The 22,621-nt window shown below is 37.3% G+C and overlaps 1 protein-coding gene across 1 annotated transcript; it reads right to left on the reverse strand.

Annotated features, from left to right (window-relative positions):
• Nucleotides 1–1,882: 1,882 nt before the first annotated feature.
• Nucleotides 1,883–20,967, reverse strand: LOC134535914 (trypsin-1-like). Its single transcript, XM_063375289.1, has 7 exons — nucleotides 20,708–20,967; nucleotides 18,534–18,617; nucleotides 15,693–15,820; nucleotides 12,266–12,357; nucleotides 8,836–8,948; nucleotides 5,621–5,799; nucleotides 1,883–2,698 (listed from the first exon to the last, which is right to left on the reverse strand). The coding sequence occupies exons 1-7, from the start codon at nucleotides 20,757–20,759 to the stop codon at nucleotides 2,549–2,551; spliced, it is 798 nt and encodes a 265-aa protein (XP_063231359.1). The 5' UTR covers nucleotides 20,760–20,967; the 3' UTR covers nucleotides 1,883–2,548.
• Between the last annotated feature and the right edge of the window lie 1,654 nt (nucleotides 20,968–22,621).

Consider the following 22,621-nt stretch of genomic DNA (forward strand, 5'->3'; position numbering starts at 1 on the left):
GGCTTGTGGTTAGTTTAGTTCACGTTAGTAAACATTAGGTTGGGTCAAGTTAGCCTGAAGCTGGACTCACCACGATCCGTCTCTTCCGTCCGTCAATCATGCGACACGCAGCGATTTATTTTTCCTAACCTAACTAAAAACTAAGTGTGTTGGGGAGGGTTCCGTGTGAAGGGAGGGAGACTAAGTGCGTCTCAGGCCGAAGCCCATACGCTCTAATCATGCAGGGTGTTAGCCATGCAGGAGCGGTAACATGCATCGTGTGCTAGGAGGGGGATTGGCCAGCCATGGCAGCGAATGGCGCCATGACTAATTCCCCTCACTGACTATTCTAGACTAAAACTAGATAAGTTGGGCCCAGGTAAAACCTGCATAGACACGGGGGGAAACCCTGGGCACTTACATGCGGGATGCAAAAATTTCATGCATTAATTACAAGCATGTTGGTTACGGGAAACAGAAGGATGGTTCTGGAAGAAGAGTTGGACAGAGTGGAAAAGAGTCTACCATACTAGGGGGGCTAGGACATTGTTGTCCGCATGGTTTTGGGTGGCGCTGGTTGTTTCGGGTATGCCTTTTTGTCGTTTCCCGCCTGGCTGCCAGCCAGCCCAGACGCACAGCCAATCAGATGGCCCGGGAAATTCCATCCGCCCGACTGCCAAAACCTCGCCAAGCCTTAAATTTCGACGAACGAACGAATTAAATTATAAACTCAAAACTGCCTGAAAAGGCATTGTCTTTCTTTTAAATTTTTTTTTAGAGTTGTTATTTTGTTAAGCTAATTCCGTATTATGTTTTTGACTTGCTTATGAGCACGTATTATGTATTATATTTGAAACGAAAACTGTCTGAGACACAAAAGTAATAAATAGTGTGCAGTAACTCAAAAAATATATACAAGTAAATATTTTAGAGTTTGTTTTATCATTTATAAGCGCTTAGCGTATATGGTAGTCAAACTGTTAAACCATTACAAGATAAATTCCCTCAAAAATATAAGCTTTTATAGTTGTTGACAGCATCCAAGTGGAAAAATATTAAGAGGGCATGCGGATCATTGTGAATGGCTCGGCTTGTTGGATGGACGGATGGCGGTTCGAATGGGTGAAGGACGGAACATTGCGAGTCCAGCTAAAGTTAGTTTAAATTATATTATGTAAGGTTGTTTTTGGTTAGGCCCTGCCACATTCACGCAGTAACGTCTGCCTGGTGAATTTTTTTGTAGCAACGTGCCACATTCACTTGTATGATGCACCTGATCATACATAGAGGACAACACGGTAGATTGACATAGATAATTAGTTTGGCTAAACTTGAAAGCTTTATTTTGTTATAAAGGGGATATGGGTAAAGGCCCTGCTGTGATAGGACGATCCTCGGATGAAAAGGTAAGTGCTGTTCCCAATTCTGGAAGCTGATTTGACGTGACGTCACCTCGGCGTCACGCTACGTGCTGTGACGCTACGGTCACGATGGCAGACGACCGTCAGCAGACCGGCAGGGCACGCGTGATTGGTCGTTGTTCTGTGATGTCACAAATGACTTACGCCAAATGAAATGTCCAACCGCAATAAACACAATTTAGTCACACTGAAAAAAGATTTTATTTAATAAAAAATATATATATATAAACAATCGAAATATATTGCCCTCTAGAAATCAAGCTCACTCACACACTTTCACTAGCTGAAAATTTACTTGCAAACATAAACTATCAGTTCTGTGACGTGTATGTTCAATTTTTTAAAATTATATTGCACTTAATATTAGCAGATTTTGTGAAATACTAATCAGAATTTTTTATTAATGTATAAAATTGCTGCGAATAGTAAAAAGAAGCTGAGTGTTCAGAAAGCTTCTTAGTACAAATAAAAAAAATTGCAAGTTCATAACAAATATTTACTTTATTTACAGTATCTAGATATGTGATGTTATCAAAGGTTTACATAGTTTTCGGAAGTTTATAAGCACCAGCATCCATTGTAACAGGTCTTTAAGGTTGAGGTTTATGTAGACAGTGGCTTCCCTTTTATTTCGGAAGTCAAGTGTGAAAAAAATGTCATCAAACTCGGAGAAAAACTGTACTCTTTTTTTTTATTAAAAAAACAAACAGAAACTCATCTTTATTTATATACATTTTTTATGTGCATAACAAAGCTCTATATATATAAATAACAAACATTTATTAGAAATAACTACTTGACCATTTTTGCAAAGTAACTAAATAGAGCAAGATTGGGCGGTAAGCATAATCAAATTACATTCCATCCCCTGTGACACTTACTATTTTGGTAAAGATTTCTTATTAACATTGCTGCTATAATTCATCCATTAATTCTAATTGATGAACCAAGACATCAATTCAACGAAGTGAGGTTTTGTTTTAAACCTACTATTGGTTTCCAGTGCATCTACTTTGTCACGACATATCCCTAACGGTCTGAGAGTGACGGTGTAGTCATTCCGGAGCTGAAATAAAAATGGCCTGCGTGTTGTTGAGTTCGGAGCTTCGAAACGGCAGTTCTCGTCGGATGCTCGGCGCCGCGGCGCGTCATCCGACGGTGCTCGTGATCCAGTCTACGAAGTAGGCGACGTCGGAGTAGATGCCCGGCTGCTCCGGCCTGGCGCAGCCGTCTCCCGCCGACACGATGCCGCAGAGCACGGTCTTCTTGTCGCACACCAGCGGCCCGCCCGAGTCGCCCTGCGCGCACACGCCACGGACGTGCGTCGATACATCGGGAATATCGATACATCAGGTCAAAGCACACAAGGGAAAAAAAACATTATGTACCTTTGGAGACCAGATGTAATAGATAGAGACCGGAAAAATTCGCAAATTCAATTCGTGATAGGCTGAAATTCAAACATGTGTACAATTCTGCTGGTTCTGCTATATTGTCTCGCAGTTTAACTGGAGCTCTCAGGGACAATGGGAGACACTATCGACCAAAGAAGCGTCGAATCACAAGCTTACCCAGTAGAGACGCCTCGCAATTTAGTACCCAATGAACACGCGTGTTTACTCGAGAATGTGCAGAGGATAATGGAGGTTAATCCTAGAGGTAATTGAATCCGCGAATTTTTTTCCGGTCTCTACTAATAGAGCATGTCCATAAAAGAATTTATGCTAGCATTGTAGAGTATTGGCTGAAGGTCACAATTAAAGAGTAACTGCTTTATTTTTTTTTAGCTTGCAGCTTCACATACTAAAAAATGGCCATTACTGAAGAGTAGGGGGAGTAAGTCGGTTCTGGGACAATGTAATCATTGCCTAATCAAATATTGCGGCCCCCGGGAGACGCTGTCTGCTGGGGGCCGCCATCTTGTCGGCGTGGAAACATTGATTACGTAACCGTGACAATCAAACAGCGTCTGCTGGAGGCCGCCATTGTTGTTGACATATGTCACCTTAGTTATACCGTTGGCTGCTAGAGCGCGCCACCATCGCTTCGAAGGCAGGAGATGTGTAAAAAAAAAATCTGGGTGGTTGGGGTTTGATCCGGGGTACGCAAGAACATCGAGGTTAGAAAACAGACAACTTACCAACCAGACCATGAGACCAGTTGATGAGTAGATAAATAAATAAGGAAGATATGCTTACGTTCTCAAAAGAGAAAGTATGCTTAAAACAAATGCCACCATACTGCTATGTCTAAATCTCAAAAGATAAAGTATGCTTAAAACAAACACCACCATACTAGTTATGTCTAAAAAAACCCACCCCGAGTATGCTTAAAATAAATGCCGCCATACTAGTTATGTTTAAATATCCCCCCACTCCAAGTATGCTTAAAACAAATGCCTCCATACTGTTATGTCTAAATCCCAAAAGATAAAGTATGCTTAAAACAAACGACGTCATACTTGCTATGTCTTAAAAAAAACCACCCCAAGTATGCTTAAAACAAATGCCGCCATACTAGTTACATTTATAAAAACCCCATTCCAAGTATGCTTAAAACAATCAACACCATACTGCTATACACTAACATACTTTAGAAACATACACCCGATGACGACATCCATCATATGAAATCAAGATGGCGGTCTCTACTAAACAAGATGGCTGCCTCCAGCAGACTATAATGCATGGGTAGGAGTGGGGAGCTCGATGATGATGGCATCGTAATGAAAAGTGCAATGCACAGGAGTGAGGAGCTTGATGACGAAGTAATCAAGTTTTTAAATTAAAATTTTATAATTTTTTTCCCGATTTTCTAAGTTAATATTTGAGGATTTTCAAGATGGTGGATGTGACATCATAATTCAGTGGAATGTTCTAGAAAACAAAATGGCAGAATCCAAGATAGCCGCTAGGGTATAAAGTCAAATTCAAATTCAAGATGGCCGCCATAAGTGACGTCATCCAAGATGGACGCTGGATCCCCGGATCCCGACCCCTCACCCCCTGTCCCAGAACATACTATAATTACCTACTTACTGCGAACACTATTATGTAATGATACAGTTGTTTTTATATAAATGTACAAATTAACAAATATCTGTAACTTTAAATGAATATTTATGTTCAATATGCAAACAAAATACAGTGTATCAATATTTTAATGCCGATAAATATTTTATATCGTTATTTTGTTTCGATTATATCGAATTTAAATAAAATATATTTTTAGTTTTTTCTTTACAAATTTGGGAAGATAAATGAATAACACTTCAGCTGTATACAATTACAGTTTTAATACTCCATAATGGACAATGATTAGCATGGATATATTTTAAACGATTTAACAAAATACCGATACCGATATATCAATATGTGGAAAACATTTTGCCATCCCTACATGTTGACGAAAGTTCTTTACTGGATGGTCTCATTCGGGAGTGGTGGGATGGGTAGTATGTGTCTGTAAATGTACCAACCTCAGGAATGAAGACGGTAAACTAAAACATAAAATAATACGTAAGAAAAGAAGCCCATGGTGACCATATCCTGCATACTGATACCAATAACTAAATTATTCGTTTTCCATTTTTTTAAATTTTCGAAATAAATTTTATAACTATGTACCATAAAATAAATTATTTTCATGGCCACGCAGGGCGGGAATTTTCGTTGTTTTCTTTTTCTCATATAGGATAGTTATTTTCTCAATAACTTAGCCTCTATTTCTGGCTTTGAATATATATACTGTATAGAAGTCGCGAGTGGATAGGATTTACTCTACGTTTTTCAGGAGCGTATGATGAGCAGCTTGGGAACTTAACCGCTGCAGGGCGCTGCCATAACGCCCTGTATCGTCTTAGGTTGTTATTTACACGTTAGAGCGCAGCACTGTCGCCCGCTGTCATTCCCCGCACCCCCCACCCATCATTCACTGCAGCTCAAGGTCGTTCAACGGGAGGGGGAAGGGGTGTTTGAAGAGTTCGACACCTGTCCGCTAGGGACCACCACAAGTCGATGCCCTAGAGATGGTGGCGATTGCGGCGGTGAATTAACCAACTACCTCAAACCGTATTAGAAATTTTAACCTGGGCTGGCGACTTCTATACAGTATATATATTCGAAGCTTTCCAGGGAGGTTCTGGTTTACAACTCACGCCCGACATCTTTCTCGGCCAATTTTCGATCGTAGAAACGGATTCGATAAAGAGACACGCCCACCTGGCAGGAGTCCTTGCCGCCGCTGTCGTATCCGGCGCACATCATGCCGTCCTGCACCTCGTCGCCGTAGTAGTCGACGCAGATGGCGCGCGTCATGATGGGCACCTCCACCCAGTACAGCACCGAGGAGAGGTTGCCTGCCTCCGTGGTGGCGCCCCAGCCGCTCACCACGCCGTTACCTGCCACACGCACGCACGCACACTCGCACTCTTGGGTGTGTCAACAGCAACCACATTACATAGGCGCAACAACAGGGGGAGGCAAGGGTATTTTGCAACCCCCCCCCCCCTCCTTCTGAAACCTTGAAGTGGGGGCAAACGGGGGCAAAGAAAGTGTTGTGCAATTAATTTTTAGATAATAAAACTGTTTAAATAGCACCATTTTCCACCTTTGAAATACAAATTTTCCCAGGGGATGGACCCCCGGACCCCCCGCTTCAATAGGGGGGATCGATGATTCTTTATAAAAAGGTGTATTGCCCCCCCCCCCCCCTTTTGGAAATTTAGTTGTTGCGAACCCTGACCACATAGGTCTACTAGAGTGTTGATGTAAACACACGAATGCGAGTCCAATTTCTGGTATTTACACCATGTCGCTTCATTCTTCTTCGGCGGTGAAGCCAAGATTATTTCATAGATTTTAATTTTACTTCAGGTTAGATTAAACTTGACTATGTACAAAAAACTTTATTTTGAATGCCAATTGAACGAAATAAAGGTGACATACTTCTGTGTGTTACACATTTGAAACCATTTCTTCACCTGTTTTATAACCAGGGCCGGAACTAGGAGATTCGTTAGGGGGGGCAAAGCTTAATTTGCCGCCCCCTCCTTACCAACATTATAAAATACCCTTTTTCGTTAGAAGCGGTGGTTGTAATGATACCATTCACTTATACATAATTGAGAACTTTTATTTATCAAGTACACTAATTGGAAAACTAATACAATTACATTGTTTACTATAATGAAGTAGACTGTTATCAAACTATTGTTTATTTTTTGCACAGCAGTGAAAATTAATGTCTTACCAATAAGTTTATTAAGTACTAAAATTACATAAGGAACATGTGATTCTGAATTAAGTATAATATTGTATTGATAACCATACAAAGAAATTCAGTTCAAAATTTAATTTTTCGAGCATGCTTAGCTGCAAAAGTGTTAATAATATCATCAAAATTGATCAAAGCAGCTCGTTTGTGTTCAATAGATATAATACTTAGATTTGTTAATCTCTGCTGGCCCATCGTGCTTCTCAAATAGCTTTTAATAAGTTTAAGTTTACTAAAACTTCTTTCACCTGACGCAATTGTAACTGAAAGGGTGAGAAACATTCTCAGAGCAGTAGTAATGTGAGGGTGTGCCAACTACAGTTTATTTTTGTAGATAAGGCTCAACATTGTTGATGCTGTAGCATCTTTTAATTCATAGTCTACTGTTAATGCATGGAGCTTAAAACTTTCAATTTAAAATACGAATTATTCTTTGTTAAGATCGGCACTGTGTTTCCTAATTCTGCTGCTTTGACTTTTAAATCTTCTACTTCCATTTTATGGATTTGAACACCACTAAAAAATCCAAACTTATTGTTAATGTTCTCCAAAGCCTTAAACCTGTTACTCAGTTCCATAATTAATCTGTCAATGACTTTCAACATTAGTTGATGTAAGTTTTTTGGACATACGCCATTGCTAAGCACTTTTTCTGTAGAAGAAAACTAAAAAATAAAATAAGTAAATAAGTAAAAATAACCAAAAGACAAAAAGCACAAAATAAGCAAAAAATTGGTTGTCAACAGAATATAAACACCACAAAATATTCCGTAACAGGAATATGGTCAACAAACAAAGACAAACAAAGAAAAATGTACTAAGAGAACGAAAAAAAAACCACAAATCATGACACAAAAATATTGAACCCAAAAAAAATTCAGCACAATGGTTGAAACGAGACAAAAACACGACAAAACAAAAAGACGAAACAAACACAATAGTTTTCCAAAACAGAATAGAACTATAAAAACCCCACAAATGATGACAGCACAAACATATTGAACCCAAAAATATTCAGCACAACAGTTGAAACGAGACAATAACACGACAAAACGAAAAGACGAAACAAACACAATAGTTTTTCCAAAACAGAAACATGCGACGTTTCGGGAACTGCTATCTGCTCCCGTCCTCAGGCAGAGACGCACATGGTACGAAAACACAGGAGCGACTGAGTAGGGGCTGGAAAAATGAGGGTATTTATCAGAGAAAGGGCTACATCTTGCTCAGCCAAGTGATCACCCGCGCAACGGGTCCTTGAGATACCAGCTCTCATCGCAGTGCTTTTACTCACTCCAGACCACGAATTATGGTAATACTTGTTTCTTAGAGTGACGTAACGCATTTGAAGTACGAATATATTTACGAATTATGCATAATCAAGTTAAATAGAATTTCTTAATTTCTTGGCTAACTTATTGGTTGCGATATGAACACTTTCAAAACTTTTTTTAATGACTAGTTTCATTTTGTTTAAGTGAACCACTTTTCATATTTTGCCGCCCCCTGATATATGCCGCCCGGGGCACATGCCCCTCATGCCCCCCCTTAGTTCCGGCCCTGTTTATAACTGTTTTAGATTCGCCTAGGGCGTGTCAAGATATCTGTAGTCCGGTCATCAACGTGAAGTTAATTTAACTGTGCGTCAGTGCTGCTACAAAAGTGTATCTGTAAATAGTCTTAGCTCTTTCAGTAGGGACGAAGAGTTGCGTCTAATAAGTATCTTGGTCTCTTTGTCCGCACGTCATTCGAGAAATATTAATGCAGGTTGTTTTTGAAATAAAACAAATTTTCCCATTCTAGCCACAATATAAATTTGTCTATGTTGGAATTATCCCAAGGTTCCTTCCTAGTGTTTCCTCCAAAAACAAAATAATATTTTTATTTTTATTTTGTTGCATGAAGGAGTCACTGGTATAAAATTGCTTTAAGAGGATGTAATAATTTGTTTTGAGATTTTATTCTTTGGTTTTCCCACAGACGCTATGTAGTCAGCGATCAGTAACGAACCACAACATTTAAGAACGTTCATGTAGCTGTGAAATTTCAACGAATATTAATACTTTCCAAAAATTATCCTTACAATAACAACGTAATAACGAAGATTGGCTACATTTCAGTTTTTATCCTTACATTTTTAACATTAACAACGCAGACTTACCACTCGCTGTGTAATTACTTTGTGGTAAGCTGATTTTGTTCACGTACGTGCTGAATACCAGTTTAGTTTTCAGCTGCAGCAAGGCTATGTCGTTGTGGTAAGAACTCACCTTCCTGCGAACATAAATGGAATACCAGTTGATTTTATACAGTTAAATATATAAAATTAAATATGCATTTAAAAAATAATTAAAAATGTTTTAGAGAGGTATGCATAAAATATTTTGAACTATTTTTTTTTTAATATGGAAATATATGGGCAAAATATGAACTGCAAATTATCAATTATTGTTAAAAAATCACAATTAAATGAAACTGCTTATCTTTTAGACTTGAAGTATTTGATTTAAAAAATATGACTGCAAAGTAATTTTTAAAATTCAAGAAATATAATTTAAATACGCATTAGTAAATGCGGTATTACAAATTATCAGGTTTCGGTAAACATTCAAACTGCTGCTGCGGAGTATATTTGCTTCCTAAAATCCTTAATATCGAATGTTGTGTTCGAAAGTGTTTACATGTTTAGACAGAAATACCGGAGAAGGAAAAGCTGATTATTTATTCTTGTTTCTATTGCGTACAATATGAATTACTAGCGGTAATACCCGGCTTTGTCGAATATATCGCACGCTTAATGGAATAAAGTCTCATCTCCTTATTGGACATATAGTTATTTTAATAAAAAATTGAATATAAATATTTCCCTGACGTGACTTAAATTTATCGTCTTAATATTCGCTTGGACTTTCAGGTATTGTTCTCTTTGATACGCGTTTTTTTTTAATATCACTGATAAACGCGCGCCGAATTTTGTCTTATATACCTCCAAGGATCGAAATTTCTGGATTGTAGCATGTACAATTTCCGGTTCCATAACACTCGAAAACATTCTGAATTATGCGAAAATTTTGAAACATTATTGAAAGTAGTAAAAGTTTTGAGAAATTTCTGGAACATTCCAGAATTTTCGTAAAATTTTTGGAACATCTGGATATTTTTTTAGAAAATTATAGGAAATTCTGTAAATTCCTAGAAATTTTTCGAAAGTTTCTGGAACATTCTATTATGTCGTGTCATCTTTACCACCCACCGGTACACCTCTCTACTCTGTTAGTGAGTCTATTCTAAAACATCCTAAAATATTTTCGGGCTTCTCATTATAAACCAGTGTATTAAGAAGAGAATTTCACCGCACACACCCACGACCCACCCACGCACTGATACTGCTACCAAACTCTCTTATTATCAATTGGAGACCACTACCAAACTCTTTTATCATCAATTGGAGACCGAGGGCTATCTATCATCATGACCACGAATGGGAGCAGTTGATAGTTGTGGAGAAAAGTGAGTGTTCACAAACACACACTTGACTTTTATAGATTCATATTTTTTTTTACATCTGAGGTAATCTATTTGCTAGAGAAAGTCGATATTCAAGCGCATTCCCTACGAACTTTACATTATTTATTTTGATGAATAAATTGATCTTGCTTTCAGTATAAAGAAAATACTTTGGCCCCTGTCACAATCAGATATATACCTTGAACTCAAAACACTTAGCTTGCTGAACGAACATTTCTGAAGAAAATATTTAGTTATATTTTTGGTTTGCAAAAGACTCAGAAAATAGGACCTACGTAATGTTTCGTTACGTAAAATACGTAGTAGCGTAGCCAGGATTTGTGTATGGGGAGGGGGTTAAGAAGCATGCCCCCCCCCCCTTATTAAAGCGGGGGGTCCGGGTGTCCTCCCCCGGAAAAATTTGGATTTTAAGGTGTAAAATAGTGCTATTTGAGCAGTTTTCGGTACTTAACTTTAAATATTGTAATGGTAAAAATATTATTATTTTTTTAATAAAAAAATTGTTTGAGTGATGAAGTAAGAAATTAATTAAAGATATTTTAATCAATCCAAGTGCATTGTTTACGTCCACTCAAAATCATAAATCATGCTCGAAGCTCGACAATACAAAAAAAAGGAATAAAAATGGTTGGGTTTCGGCATAACTGGCCTATTCCTGGAAACAATTAGCTTTAGCTTGAAGAGTTACCCAGTCACCAACTGCTTATTATTACCGCGCTGGTTAAATACAATAGGTGTAAGATATTTGAAAACTTGGGACCTGTCACGGCGTCACAACCTTACCTGTTACCATTCCCCAAGATAGTGTTTTTTTTTAACGTGTAATTATATAAATAGAATTACAATATTGATTCTAGAAATTTAGTTTGGGAAACAAGCATTCAAATGGTTGAAGTTTTAGCACTATAGTTAATATTTGTAATGTCTTGTACATTATTTTATTTTTGACCTTTGAGACTTAAATTTGGATTATATATTCGAGACACTCGTTGGGATTCGAATTCGAGGTCCGGGTTCGAGAAAATTGAAATTCAACCAATCAGTAGTAATTATTCAAGAAAAGAATGTGTGCAATAAATCAAAAGAAACGAATAACTTATCACATTTTCTATCCCTTGTACAAAAATTTCCTAATGTTTTCATTTCCAACTCATTCGTGATATTTCAATCGCACATAACTGCGATACTAAAGTAGTTAAAAACGTGCGTTTTACACATAAAGTATTATATTCTTGGTCTTTAAAAAATGATCATCAACACAGTCAGTTTCTGTATTCGTGTTTTTATACATACTTATCACAACAAAAAAAACATAGCAATAGCCTTGGAATGAAATTTTAGCGGAATAATTACTCAATCTTATATAAGAAAAAACCTAAATGTGAACTTAATTGAGAATGTTTTTCTAACATAAATGTAAATAACTATGAATTAAATAAATACATTTCACCCTCACATTGGTCATGACAGGAAATCCCACCGAAAGAAGAGCATGAATCAATACTGTAATAGTATTTTACGTAGCGTATATTCTTTTAATCTTTTCAAATCATCATGATTGTAGCAAATGATTGTATTTTCGAATATGTAACAACGTTGTCTGTGAAATTTTCTCAAAATATTCTTAGAAGGAAATTTTTAACAATGATTATAAAACTTACCAATTTATCTTTCCATACGATAAAAACGTGTCGGTACTGCAAAGCAAAATAAAATGATCTTTAGACAATATTATTAATTTTTTATTCGGTGTAAATATTAATGTTTAACCTACAGCTTACATTTTAGTAATTAAAGATCTAAGGCTTTCACGGCCATTGTCTGCATTTTCTTGGCTTCTTAGTGTAGGCCGTGTCAGGTAATAGTCTTGCTACGTTTCGGCAGTCATTGCAGCTGCCATCATCGGGTAGACTACATAAGTCTGGCAGCTGCTATGACTGCCGAAACGTCGCAAGACAATTATCTGACACGGCCTACGCCCAGAAGCCAAGAAAATGCATTACATTTTAGTACCTCTAAAACCACAATAACTATTCGGTAATTGTTTATTTTAGTTCACTTACCAATTAAATTTACTATTCACCACTAATTTAGATACTTGTGTTGTCTGGATGTATGAACCAAGGTTGTTCAAGTAGATTGTGCCGACAACAACCTGAAAGAAGAAACAAATTTGTTAGAGTTCTATTCACCTGCATTCTTATTGATAAGAGACCGGAAAAAATCACAGATTCATTTAGCGATAGGCTAAAATTCAAATACAGTTAAACTTCGTTCGTCCGGACTAACTGGAATCAAAGGCAATCCGCATAATCGAAAATCAGGATAATCCAGGTAATATGGGTAATTAGCAAGATATACATTTTAAATAAGCAGACTTGCCGTTTATTACGATGAAACAATTATAACGAAATTACATAGTATATATACCCTATACTGTTTTCAAGTAATTAAAATATATAAAATAACTTTTCACATAATTTCTTAACAAAGAATTTGACCACTTTCTTCTGTTACAAACATGTATGGCGTTTGAATAAAGTACGGCCAGGTATATTATCGTATGCTAATTGTCTTTAGAATACAACTGTCATTTGTATGTGTTACAGTAAATAATGTCTACAAATCGGATCCGGATCAACGAGGGCCGGATAAACGGGGTTTTACTGTACTTGTATAGTTAAGCTGCTTTTGGTATTGGCTCGCTATTCATCTAGACGACTCTGGGCCAACTAGAAACACTCAACCAAAGAAGTACCGAATCACAGACAAAAAATTTGAGATCACTCACAAGTGAGCAGCCAATGAACTGGCGTTATTTGCCCAAGCATTCAGAGGACTGTGTAGACTATCCTGAAGGTCATCGAAACCGCGATTTTTTTCCCCCAGTCCCTACTTATTGAGAAAACGTGGCTGTTTTGCAGGATTCATTATCAAATAACGTCTATTTCAATTTGAAGCTATGAAATCTTAATTTATTTTTTACCATTTCAATAATTTAAAATAATCTGATAAATGTCGAAACATTATTTCTTCATCGATAAAAAATAACTTTGCAGGAGCAAAATAATTAGTTACATATCAGAGAAAAAATATTTTCGAGTGGAACGAAGCTTGAATGTTGATAAAATGGTAACAACGAAATCACTGCTTATCAGCTGATTTACTAAAACAACGCAAACTATGGCACCTGACACTCCACAGAAAGCCCCCAAAGTTCTACATAGAAGCGATGATTGGATGTATAAATGTTTACGCCATCGTCCATCGACGCCACCAGAAGCTTGTGTTACCTAACTTAGAACAAGGGGGTTTGCGCATAAACTTAAAATAGTAATATGCCGTGCACGCAAAATGTGTGGTAAAATTTTGAGGCCCCAAACGATAAACAAATTATATGTCTATAGGCCTACTAATAATAAAACTCTTCGGGATAAAACGTATGTAGCACCTGGTTGAAAAATTGCTTATTTTAATTTGGTAACAGGAATTCACCAATTAAACGTAACTCATTTAATATGTCATATTTAATATCGTAAATAAATGCATGGTGTGATTGTTTGCTCAAAAATAACCCGGACTACACGAAGAAAAAAACAACAGAATTCTTGCCAGAAATAACCAGGAGCACGCTGAGAAAACTAACGGAAGTTTACCTAAATCATGCTGTGTGAATCACACATTTCGACGATTAATATATTTTTTATACATATGCATAAATATTCCAATGTTATGCTTAGAATATACATCAGTTACAAATATACGTATGCATAAAACGTAAATAGATATGTTAAGCACATGTAATAAACAATGCATACGATTATTTAAGACGTATAATATGTATATACAGGCATATTTATAAATGTATTCACAGAGCATTATTCAGGTAAACTTCTGTTGGTTTCCTACACGTGCTGGTTATTCCTGGAAAAACTTTAGTTGGTTTCTCCGTGTTCTCTGGGTTATCCCTGGCAATAATTCCTTTATTTTTCTCCGTATAATCCTGGTTATTTCTGAGCGAACAGTTGCTCCGTGCATTGTTTTTACGATATGAGATACGCTATAAAATTATATTCAGAGTTTCAATTAATTGGTGAAATCCTGTAACCAAATTAAAAATAAACAATATTTTAACCAAGTGGGAAATCAAGCAACAAACTTTATATTTACAGCCAGATGGAGCAACATTCGATTATTTACCTCAGTAAATTCGAGAAATACCGTCATATAAATGAGATTACGCAATACCTCAAGGTAACTCCTTGAGACCTAGCGAAGCCTTCCTTCCCGTTCGTCCGTGAGAGAGAATCATGGCATATAAAATAAAAATAAGAAGTGAAATTTGTTTTAACTTTTTACCTAAAGTGTCTAGTTCTTGAGATGCTGAATTGGGCATAATTTCAAGGCCTTTTATTAGGCAGATGGTAATTATATTTTAACCACTTTTCTTTGACTTGTTCACTTTTTGGTGTATACCCACGATATGCAGCTCCCATTAAAAGTTGAAGACCATTAGAAATTTTATAATCGCACTCTTACAAAAGAGATTTCAATGGGGAGGGCTGAAATTACAGAGTCACCCTTAGCAAATTGCAGAACACGAAACGCATTACGCACAGGAGTCTCCATTTTGCGTGGGTGGCGCTGCAAGCGAGAAAACAGTAAAAAAAAAAAACTCGCGCATGCGGTATTCTAAAAAAAAACTGTTTTGAGTTACTCTTTAACTGTGACCTTTGAACCCAAAAAAAACTCTACAACGCTCACAGTTTATATCACAGCTGGGACATTGTTTCATGAGAGCTGCTGTCTAGCGGGCGGGGCAGGAACTACTTGAGTGCAGTAGCGTAGCTAGGATTTGTGTATGGGGGGGGGGGGAAATTACGAAGCATGGTCCCCCCTCTATTAAAGCGGGGGGTCCGGGGGTCCTCCCCCAGAAAAATTTGGATTTAAAGGCAGTTTTCGGTACTTAACTTTAAATATTGTAATGGTAAAAATATTATTAACTTTTTAATAAAAAATTGTTTGAGTGATGAAGTAAGAAATTAGTTAAAGATATTTTAATCAATCCAAGTGCCTTGTACACGTCCACAAAATCATAAATCATGTTCGAAGCTCGATAATACAAAAAAGAAAAAGAAATAATTCCTGGAAACAATTAGCTTTAGCTTGAAGAGTTACCCAGTCACCACCTGCTTATAATTACCGCGCTGGTTAAATACAATAGGTGTAAGATATTTGAAAACTTGAGACCCGTCACGGCGTCACAACCTTATAGCTTCTGCTCGTGACAGGGGTAGGGAAAGTGCAGGAGAATCAGTAGGGCTCGCTTACACTTCCCCTCCAGTGCAGTGGCCGGTGATAGCAGTAAGACACCCAGGCTTTTAGCTACCCTGCTTTCAGATTTTAAAAAATAGGGGCTGAGAAGGGGGGGGGGGGTTAGAACCCCTATCCCCCCCCCCGGCTTCGCCCCCGCGTTGAGTGGACCCTCACCGACAGGTCGGCGGCAGTCTTGAGGATGAAGCAGTGCGCCGCCGACAAGATCCACTGCTCGCCGATGATGGCGCCGCCGCACAGGTGCGTCTGGGACGCGCGGATCGACGCCTGCCACGGGAACTCGCCTGCGGGCAGTGAACAGCGGGCCTCACACGTCGACTCACCGCTATCAGTGCAGGGCGTCCACAGTTAGTACTTTCGTACTAGATCTAACACTTTCATAATTTTTTTTTAGTGCTCTAGTACATTTACGCTCAGATCCAGTACTTTTTTTTCTTTAATATAATAATATTACAGTAACTCAAATATGTTTTATTACTAAGCGTAATTATTTTTAAAAAAACTATGGAATGTATGTGTGTGTGTGTGTGGTGTGTGATATTTAAGTTAGAGCATTGCAATGTCAAAATAACTTTCTGAATTGTTAAAACCATAACAAATTATAATTTAGTACTTTTTTTTTCCAAATCTAGTACTTTTTTTCTCGCCTAAGTTGGTACGAAATATTTTTTTTACTTGTGGACACCCTGTATCAGTGTGTCGGTGGTGACGGGTCGAATCGCAATCTCGAACCATCCCAACAGAGCAACTCGAATGAAACACGCGAATTCGCTTGTTACCGAGGTTAGATGTCACATATCACTGGGCGAGCACTAAAAGACTCGTTCACAAATTCACGTGTTTTCATAATTTTTTTTTAATAATGTTAATTTTAGTTGCCATTTAATCATTCATTAGTTTCATTTCACAATTATTATATTGCATCGACATAACTAAGACGAATTTAAACATTAGAAATTCGATATCATTCCTCGGCCGGGACTCGAACCCAGAGCGTCTTCCGCGCTAAAGGACAACACAACAACCGGTCCTGAGCAGAAATAATTTTCTGTACTTTTACAAAATATTCCTTTGGAAACCAGTGGCCGAGAAATAGTTTATAATAGGTAACGGAAGACAGATATTCTAACTTTTAACATCACATGGCTATGGTTATTTTTGCATATATGAACTACGTTTTTCGAGATAATACTAAGTACCTACATCTTACAAATAATAGCGCAAAACTTCATATTTTAATTTATGTTTCATTCCACCATTTTTTAAACTATAAAAAAAGATCATAGAATATTCCGTAATTGTACCTTATTGCTTTTTATTATACTTATTATTATGTGCGCAGTTAATGCTGCTAAGCTATTCAGGGAACCGTTTACAAATAACTTTAACTACCCTGTAGGTACTGTGACAACACAGAGCATAAAATGCCAGGGTAAGAATCCGAACCCAGTACAACTGCGAAGACTAGTTTGTAACGATACAGTTGTTTTCGTGTAAATGTACAAATTTGATAAAATCTGTAAATCCACATGAATGTAACTGTTCCGTTTACAAAAATAATGCACAGTAATGACCCGGCTGAGAGCCGTCAGCACAGGTGTGACTTGTGTCTGTTGATACTGAGGTTCAATGAAAGAATTCAATTGTGGTATTCCCGTGCAGGTGAACAGTTATGAAATAATATTGTTTCAAATGGTGCGAGATAACCAAGATAAAACAGTCGTTTATCATCAACACGTATGAACTTTGTTCCAACTAGTCTGCGAACCTAAGGTAGGTATATTACACAAGATTGAATGAAAAATTTTTACACTGTAATTTTTTTTGTGAATGTAACAGAAATATTTAAAAAAATTATCGATGTTTGTAAATTTGTAGATTAACCTAAAAGCAACTGCAACACCACAAAATAATATTCGCAGTAATTCTGGGTTCGGATTCTTACCCGGGCATTTGTGCTTTGTATTGTCCCAGTACCTCCAATAGTTAAAGTTATTTGTGAACCGTTCCCACAATAGCTTTCCAGTATTTACTGCGCACATTTGTAAGCATAATACAACAAAATAAAGTCCATTTTTTTAATATTCGATTATCTTTTCCAAGGTTTAAATAAAATCTTGAATGACACATCAGTCAAAATATAAATATTTTCGTAATAAATATTCAGTGTTATCTCGAAAATCGTATTTTATATTTGCAAAAATAACCATAGCCATGTGTTGTACAAAGTTTAACCAACTTTCTTGTAGTATCACAAACTATTTCTTAGCAGCTCGTTTCCAAAGGAATATTTTGTGAAAGTGCAGAATATTATTTTCCTGTATAGTGTCCAAATATTTTTTGCGTGTAGTATTTCGTGATTTTAAATAAATTCTTAACATAACCATATTTAAAAGCTATTTATAAAACGTTTTTTCCACTTAAACATTTCCTTATGAAAAGTTTTTATGAATTGGAAGGCAAATATTTATGTCAGTCCTAGCATGTGCTGAAAGAATAAAATCGTTCGGCACACAGTTTAGGAATAACGGTTCGTAATTAGCCTTTATATTATAATTTATATTTTATTTATTTATTTTTAGTATATCATTTATTAAATCAATAAAAATTAAGTTTGGCCAAAACCATAGAAACCTGAGTTTTTCAATGTGTTTGGAAAACCTAATATTTATTAATTGAACTATGATATATTTAAAATAAAGAGTTTTAAGGCAAAGAGTACCTACGAATTGTTAATTCCTAACTGCATAACATATAATTTTATGCTTTACGTACATACTACAAATTACATAGAAATTTGCTCGTAAGTTCATAAAAACTACTAAATAAGGACTTGTTTATTGGACGAAACCTTTCTTATGATCAATTTTAATTTAGTAACATTATGAACTACCCTCTTAAGGCTTTGTACTCAAACCATACGACCGTAAAACCCCCACACCTTCGCATTGTAAACAACCTATACTAACACGTTCATTTCCTGGACGAAATACTCACCAAGTTCCGCCAGCACTCCACCGACGATTCTAGTGTCGAACAACTTATTTTGGGTTGTTGCCAGACAAGATGAACCACCTGAAACTGGGTCAGCAAGACAACGAATTAAATAGTATTGTTTGCATCCAAGAAATATCTTTTAAGGGAGATTTAAAAAAGTCCATACGGGCTTGTGTCTGCGTGAGTGCGAAATATTTAGAGAGATTACGGGCAAGTATGACGTAGACATGGATAACAAAAGATGGACCTCGTAATCTCTGCAACTGATCATTTTCGCCCGTTAAATCTGTTTGTTCGACTAAATAAATATATGATTTTAATAATAGCATTAGTTGTAAGATCAATAATATTTTATTTTATTTTATGAAAATCAGTCGTGTGTTGGTTCAACTCAAGTTAATAATAGATATAAACCGGTCGAACAATTAGGAAAACAATCTCTCAGGTAAACTAGAATAATTAAGTACATTTGAAAATTAATCTTTTTTAAATTTTTTTAATGTAGGAAGAATAAACAATAATTCTGTCTGTCACACCAGCAAGGGTGGATTTAAAATGAGGAGGGATACAAGGAATATATAAACACTCTTCCCAACTTCTTCGCCTGAGTGTTTTAGGTGTCAGGATTCCTCCAAGCGCTATATACTTAAATACATATGTACAATCCCCTTCATGCTATCTTCGAGTATGAAATTAATAAAATCACTTAACATCATACAGAACAGGAATACCGCAATTTCAAAAAATACACTCACACTATTTAAAATGTCTATAAATTGTTTCACAATACTAATTAAATTTAAAAGAATTTTTAAATATAAAACTTTTTTGTTTTTAAACATTTTAGCTCTCAGTTTACTGCATTTGGTAGGAATAATTTCGTGAAAATGGAACGGAAGTCGATGAACGGAAATGTGACACGCGTAGAAACATAAACCTGTATAAAGTATCTTACGTAAGCATTATGGTACATACAAAACGTATTGGTATGCCAAATGAAACATTATGATAATGAAACTACCCTGGAATACATTCGGTAAAATAAAAATAGTCATAGTAAAAAGTAATCTCAAGTTTTAAAATATCTAAGAAACCTGGCATTACACTTATTATAAAACATATTCTCCTTACAATGTGTTAACGGGCTCGGTAGCACAGGGGTAGAGGGCGCACTTTCTAACCTCCGGGGACGTCGCTGGATCGAATTGTTGTATTTTTTAGAAATATTATAATATAATAATATTAAATAATAAATTTGAATTAGATCAATAAGGTTAAGGTTTGTTTGTAGTAATTATTTACAAATTATTTTAGTCTTTTAAGCAAAAACAAATAAACGAACGTATACTTAAAAACATACATATAAGTACAAACATAAACTTATTATTACAATGTATGTTTTAAAATGTTTCAGTTTAATATTTTAGTACTTCATGTGCAAAAAATTTAAAGTATTAACTGTTTAGCGAATTTCAACAAGATGGACATTACATTAATAAAATACATTGCCGAAAATCAGGTCTAAAGTCGAGGTTTAGGTTTTTTTTTTTTCAAATCTTCTTCACTTTTATTGAAGCCGTTTTTTTTTATAGTTTAAAATTTCCGTCGGTCTCGTGCTGCCATCTGCGGGTGGCGGCGGCAAGCAACGGTTACGATTCAGGCAGCGAATTCTAGCGGCGGGCACAGAGTGCGTGTGGTTCGCGTCTAGAAAATTTTTGGCGTGCACTTTAAAAGAAAATATTTCGTCGATCAGTACATTATTTATCTCTCTGGGTAGGTATTATTTCTAAGCGTTCTGCGTTGAAATATTTCCGTGTCCTAGTTTCCGTATTGCCGGCGTATTTGTGGCGCCAGCTTCCCCGGAGGCCCTCCCGCGGAACACAGACGCTTCACGGGCCGCGGGAGAGGGGAGGGCCTACCCCCCCCCCCCCCCCCCTTTCCCAACCGTCCCCAGCACGCACCTTGGTCGTCAGGGGCTGGGTCTCTGCAGATTTCTTCTTCTTTTTTTAAGTGAAACTTATTTTTCAGCCGATAGGGTGGGTCGAGGCGATTTCTACTCTGTTTAAACTTTTCAACTTAAATTAATGTAGAACGATGGTTACAAATTATCCAGAGATCTTTGTAAATTTGTCGTTATCTTCGTTAATTAAAGATTAAGATGGAGGAGCGTGTACCTGAGCCGCGGTGGAGGCACAGCGCAGCGAGGAAGGCGATGGCGGCCCTCATGGTGTCAAGTTTCTGCCCACCAGGCACTGACAGGACCCCCGGCTAAAGAACGACGGCGCCGCGTCGCGGGAGCCCGGGTTTCGCACTGACCTCCGGGTACTCGCCGACTGCGAAGGTGAAAAATTTATATCAAAAAAAAGGTGCGCGAGCAAAGGATTCTCTCGATAAGATAAACCGCGACGGCGAGGTGACGTGAGGGTCCGGGTGTAATTCACGCCTATACGGGACGACGCTGATAACCCCCCCACCCGGCTCCCCGCCAAGGCGAGAGATTAAGATTCAACTCGTCGCGGACACACAAACACACACACAACCGCGCGCGCGCGGTGCAAATCACGCGAGAACCGTCTCGGTTGAGGAGACGCTACCTGGAATCTTCTCGCCTTGCGCAAATAAGACCGATCTTCTTCCCGGTAGCAATCATTCATGCCGTTCTCTCGAGTGTGCAGAGCTTGTCAGTTCCTGGGGACAAGTGCATCTTGTGTTATCTGTTGGAGCCTGGTGGACAGGTGTGAATTTTTTTTCCACCCAAAGGTACAACTCCTCGAAACATCTATGTAAGACGTTTGGAGTCTAGAGGTTTGTTAATCCACTTTTTGGACCTTTGGAGTTGTGGTTTTCAATTGTTTCAAAAAAGATATCTTAGTTGTGAAGCTTGGAGAGCACATGCGGAGAATAATTCTGAAGAATGCAATGCAAACAAGTAAATATATAAAAATAAAAACCTAGTAATTATTATAATAAAACGATTTGTTAAATATATTTTATAGCAAAGAAATAAATTCACAAGTTTAGAGTACAAACATGGCGAATCACATTCTAACCGATAATCTTAGGCAAATAAATTTATTCTTTCCAGGTTTAAGACACGTGCTGCTAGGTCTAGGTTAATGTTTTAGTTATTTAAGATACTAATAAACAAAGCTCTTTTTTCAATAATAGACATGTATTAATTTCATTTTTTATTTACATAATTTATAAATATAAAACTACGTAGGCTATATCGTAAATTGGCGCTCAGAAACATGATGCAAATAGGCAGTGATTAAATTAGTGACCAGAATCTGTATTCTTTGATTCGGTTGTTAAAAGTAACCACCGCCGAATGTAGCGGTTACTGTAGCTGCGGCTACTCGCGCGGTGTCGCGGCTGCACCAACTGCTCTTGGCGGGAAGGAAAGGCATCTCCGACGGGCGAGGGACCCCCGCTATCGCTCTCGCCTTGACTCCGGTGAGAGCAGACACCCCCCCCCCCCCCCCCCCCCCCACATCATTCTGTGGGCCCCGTTGCTAGAAGTCATGATGGCCCCCCCCCCCCCCTTTTTTTTCTTACAGAGATAAAAAAACAATGTTTTTTTTTCTTTATGTATATTGTTTTAGTTATATATATATTTTTAACCTTTTCACGATTATTTTTAAAACACATTATAACTAGTTTTAAGTCAGTGTTTCGATTGTCAACGTAAATTGATTTTGAATAATGGCAAATAAAAGAGCGTGAGTGTTCTGCACTGTCAACATGGTGTCGCGTCAATTGGTGGTGGTTTTGTTATTTACTCACATTTGTAGATTCAGACACGTTCTGTACGCACAGCATAATTCCGAATAATATTACTCTGGTGTAATATTTCAACGGTAACTAAATTTAGGCCTTACTGTTTAATTGTTTTCTATGATTTATTTAAAATTGTCTACTTTTTTTGTTTTAAGTTTTTTTTTTTTTCTCTTTCCTTCGGAGGCCCCCTAGACCCATGGGCCCCGTTGCCGTAGCAAGGGTAGCACCGGCCATGTGGGGGCCCTGGGCGAGAGACGAACTCTCTGGCGGTCACGTCCCGTCAGCTCGACACGGGCTCGTATAGTCTT

Source organism: Bacillus rossius, chromosome 10 (genome assembly GCF_032445375.1).
Source record: "Bacillus rossius redtenbacheri isolate Brsri chromosome 10, Brsri_v3, whole genome shotgun sequence".
Taxonomy (NCBI): Eukaryota; Metazoa; Arthropoda; class Insecta; order Phasmatodea; family Bacillidae; genus Bacillus; species Bacillus rossius.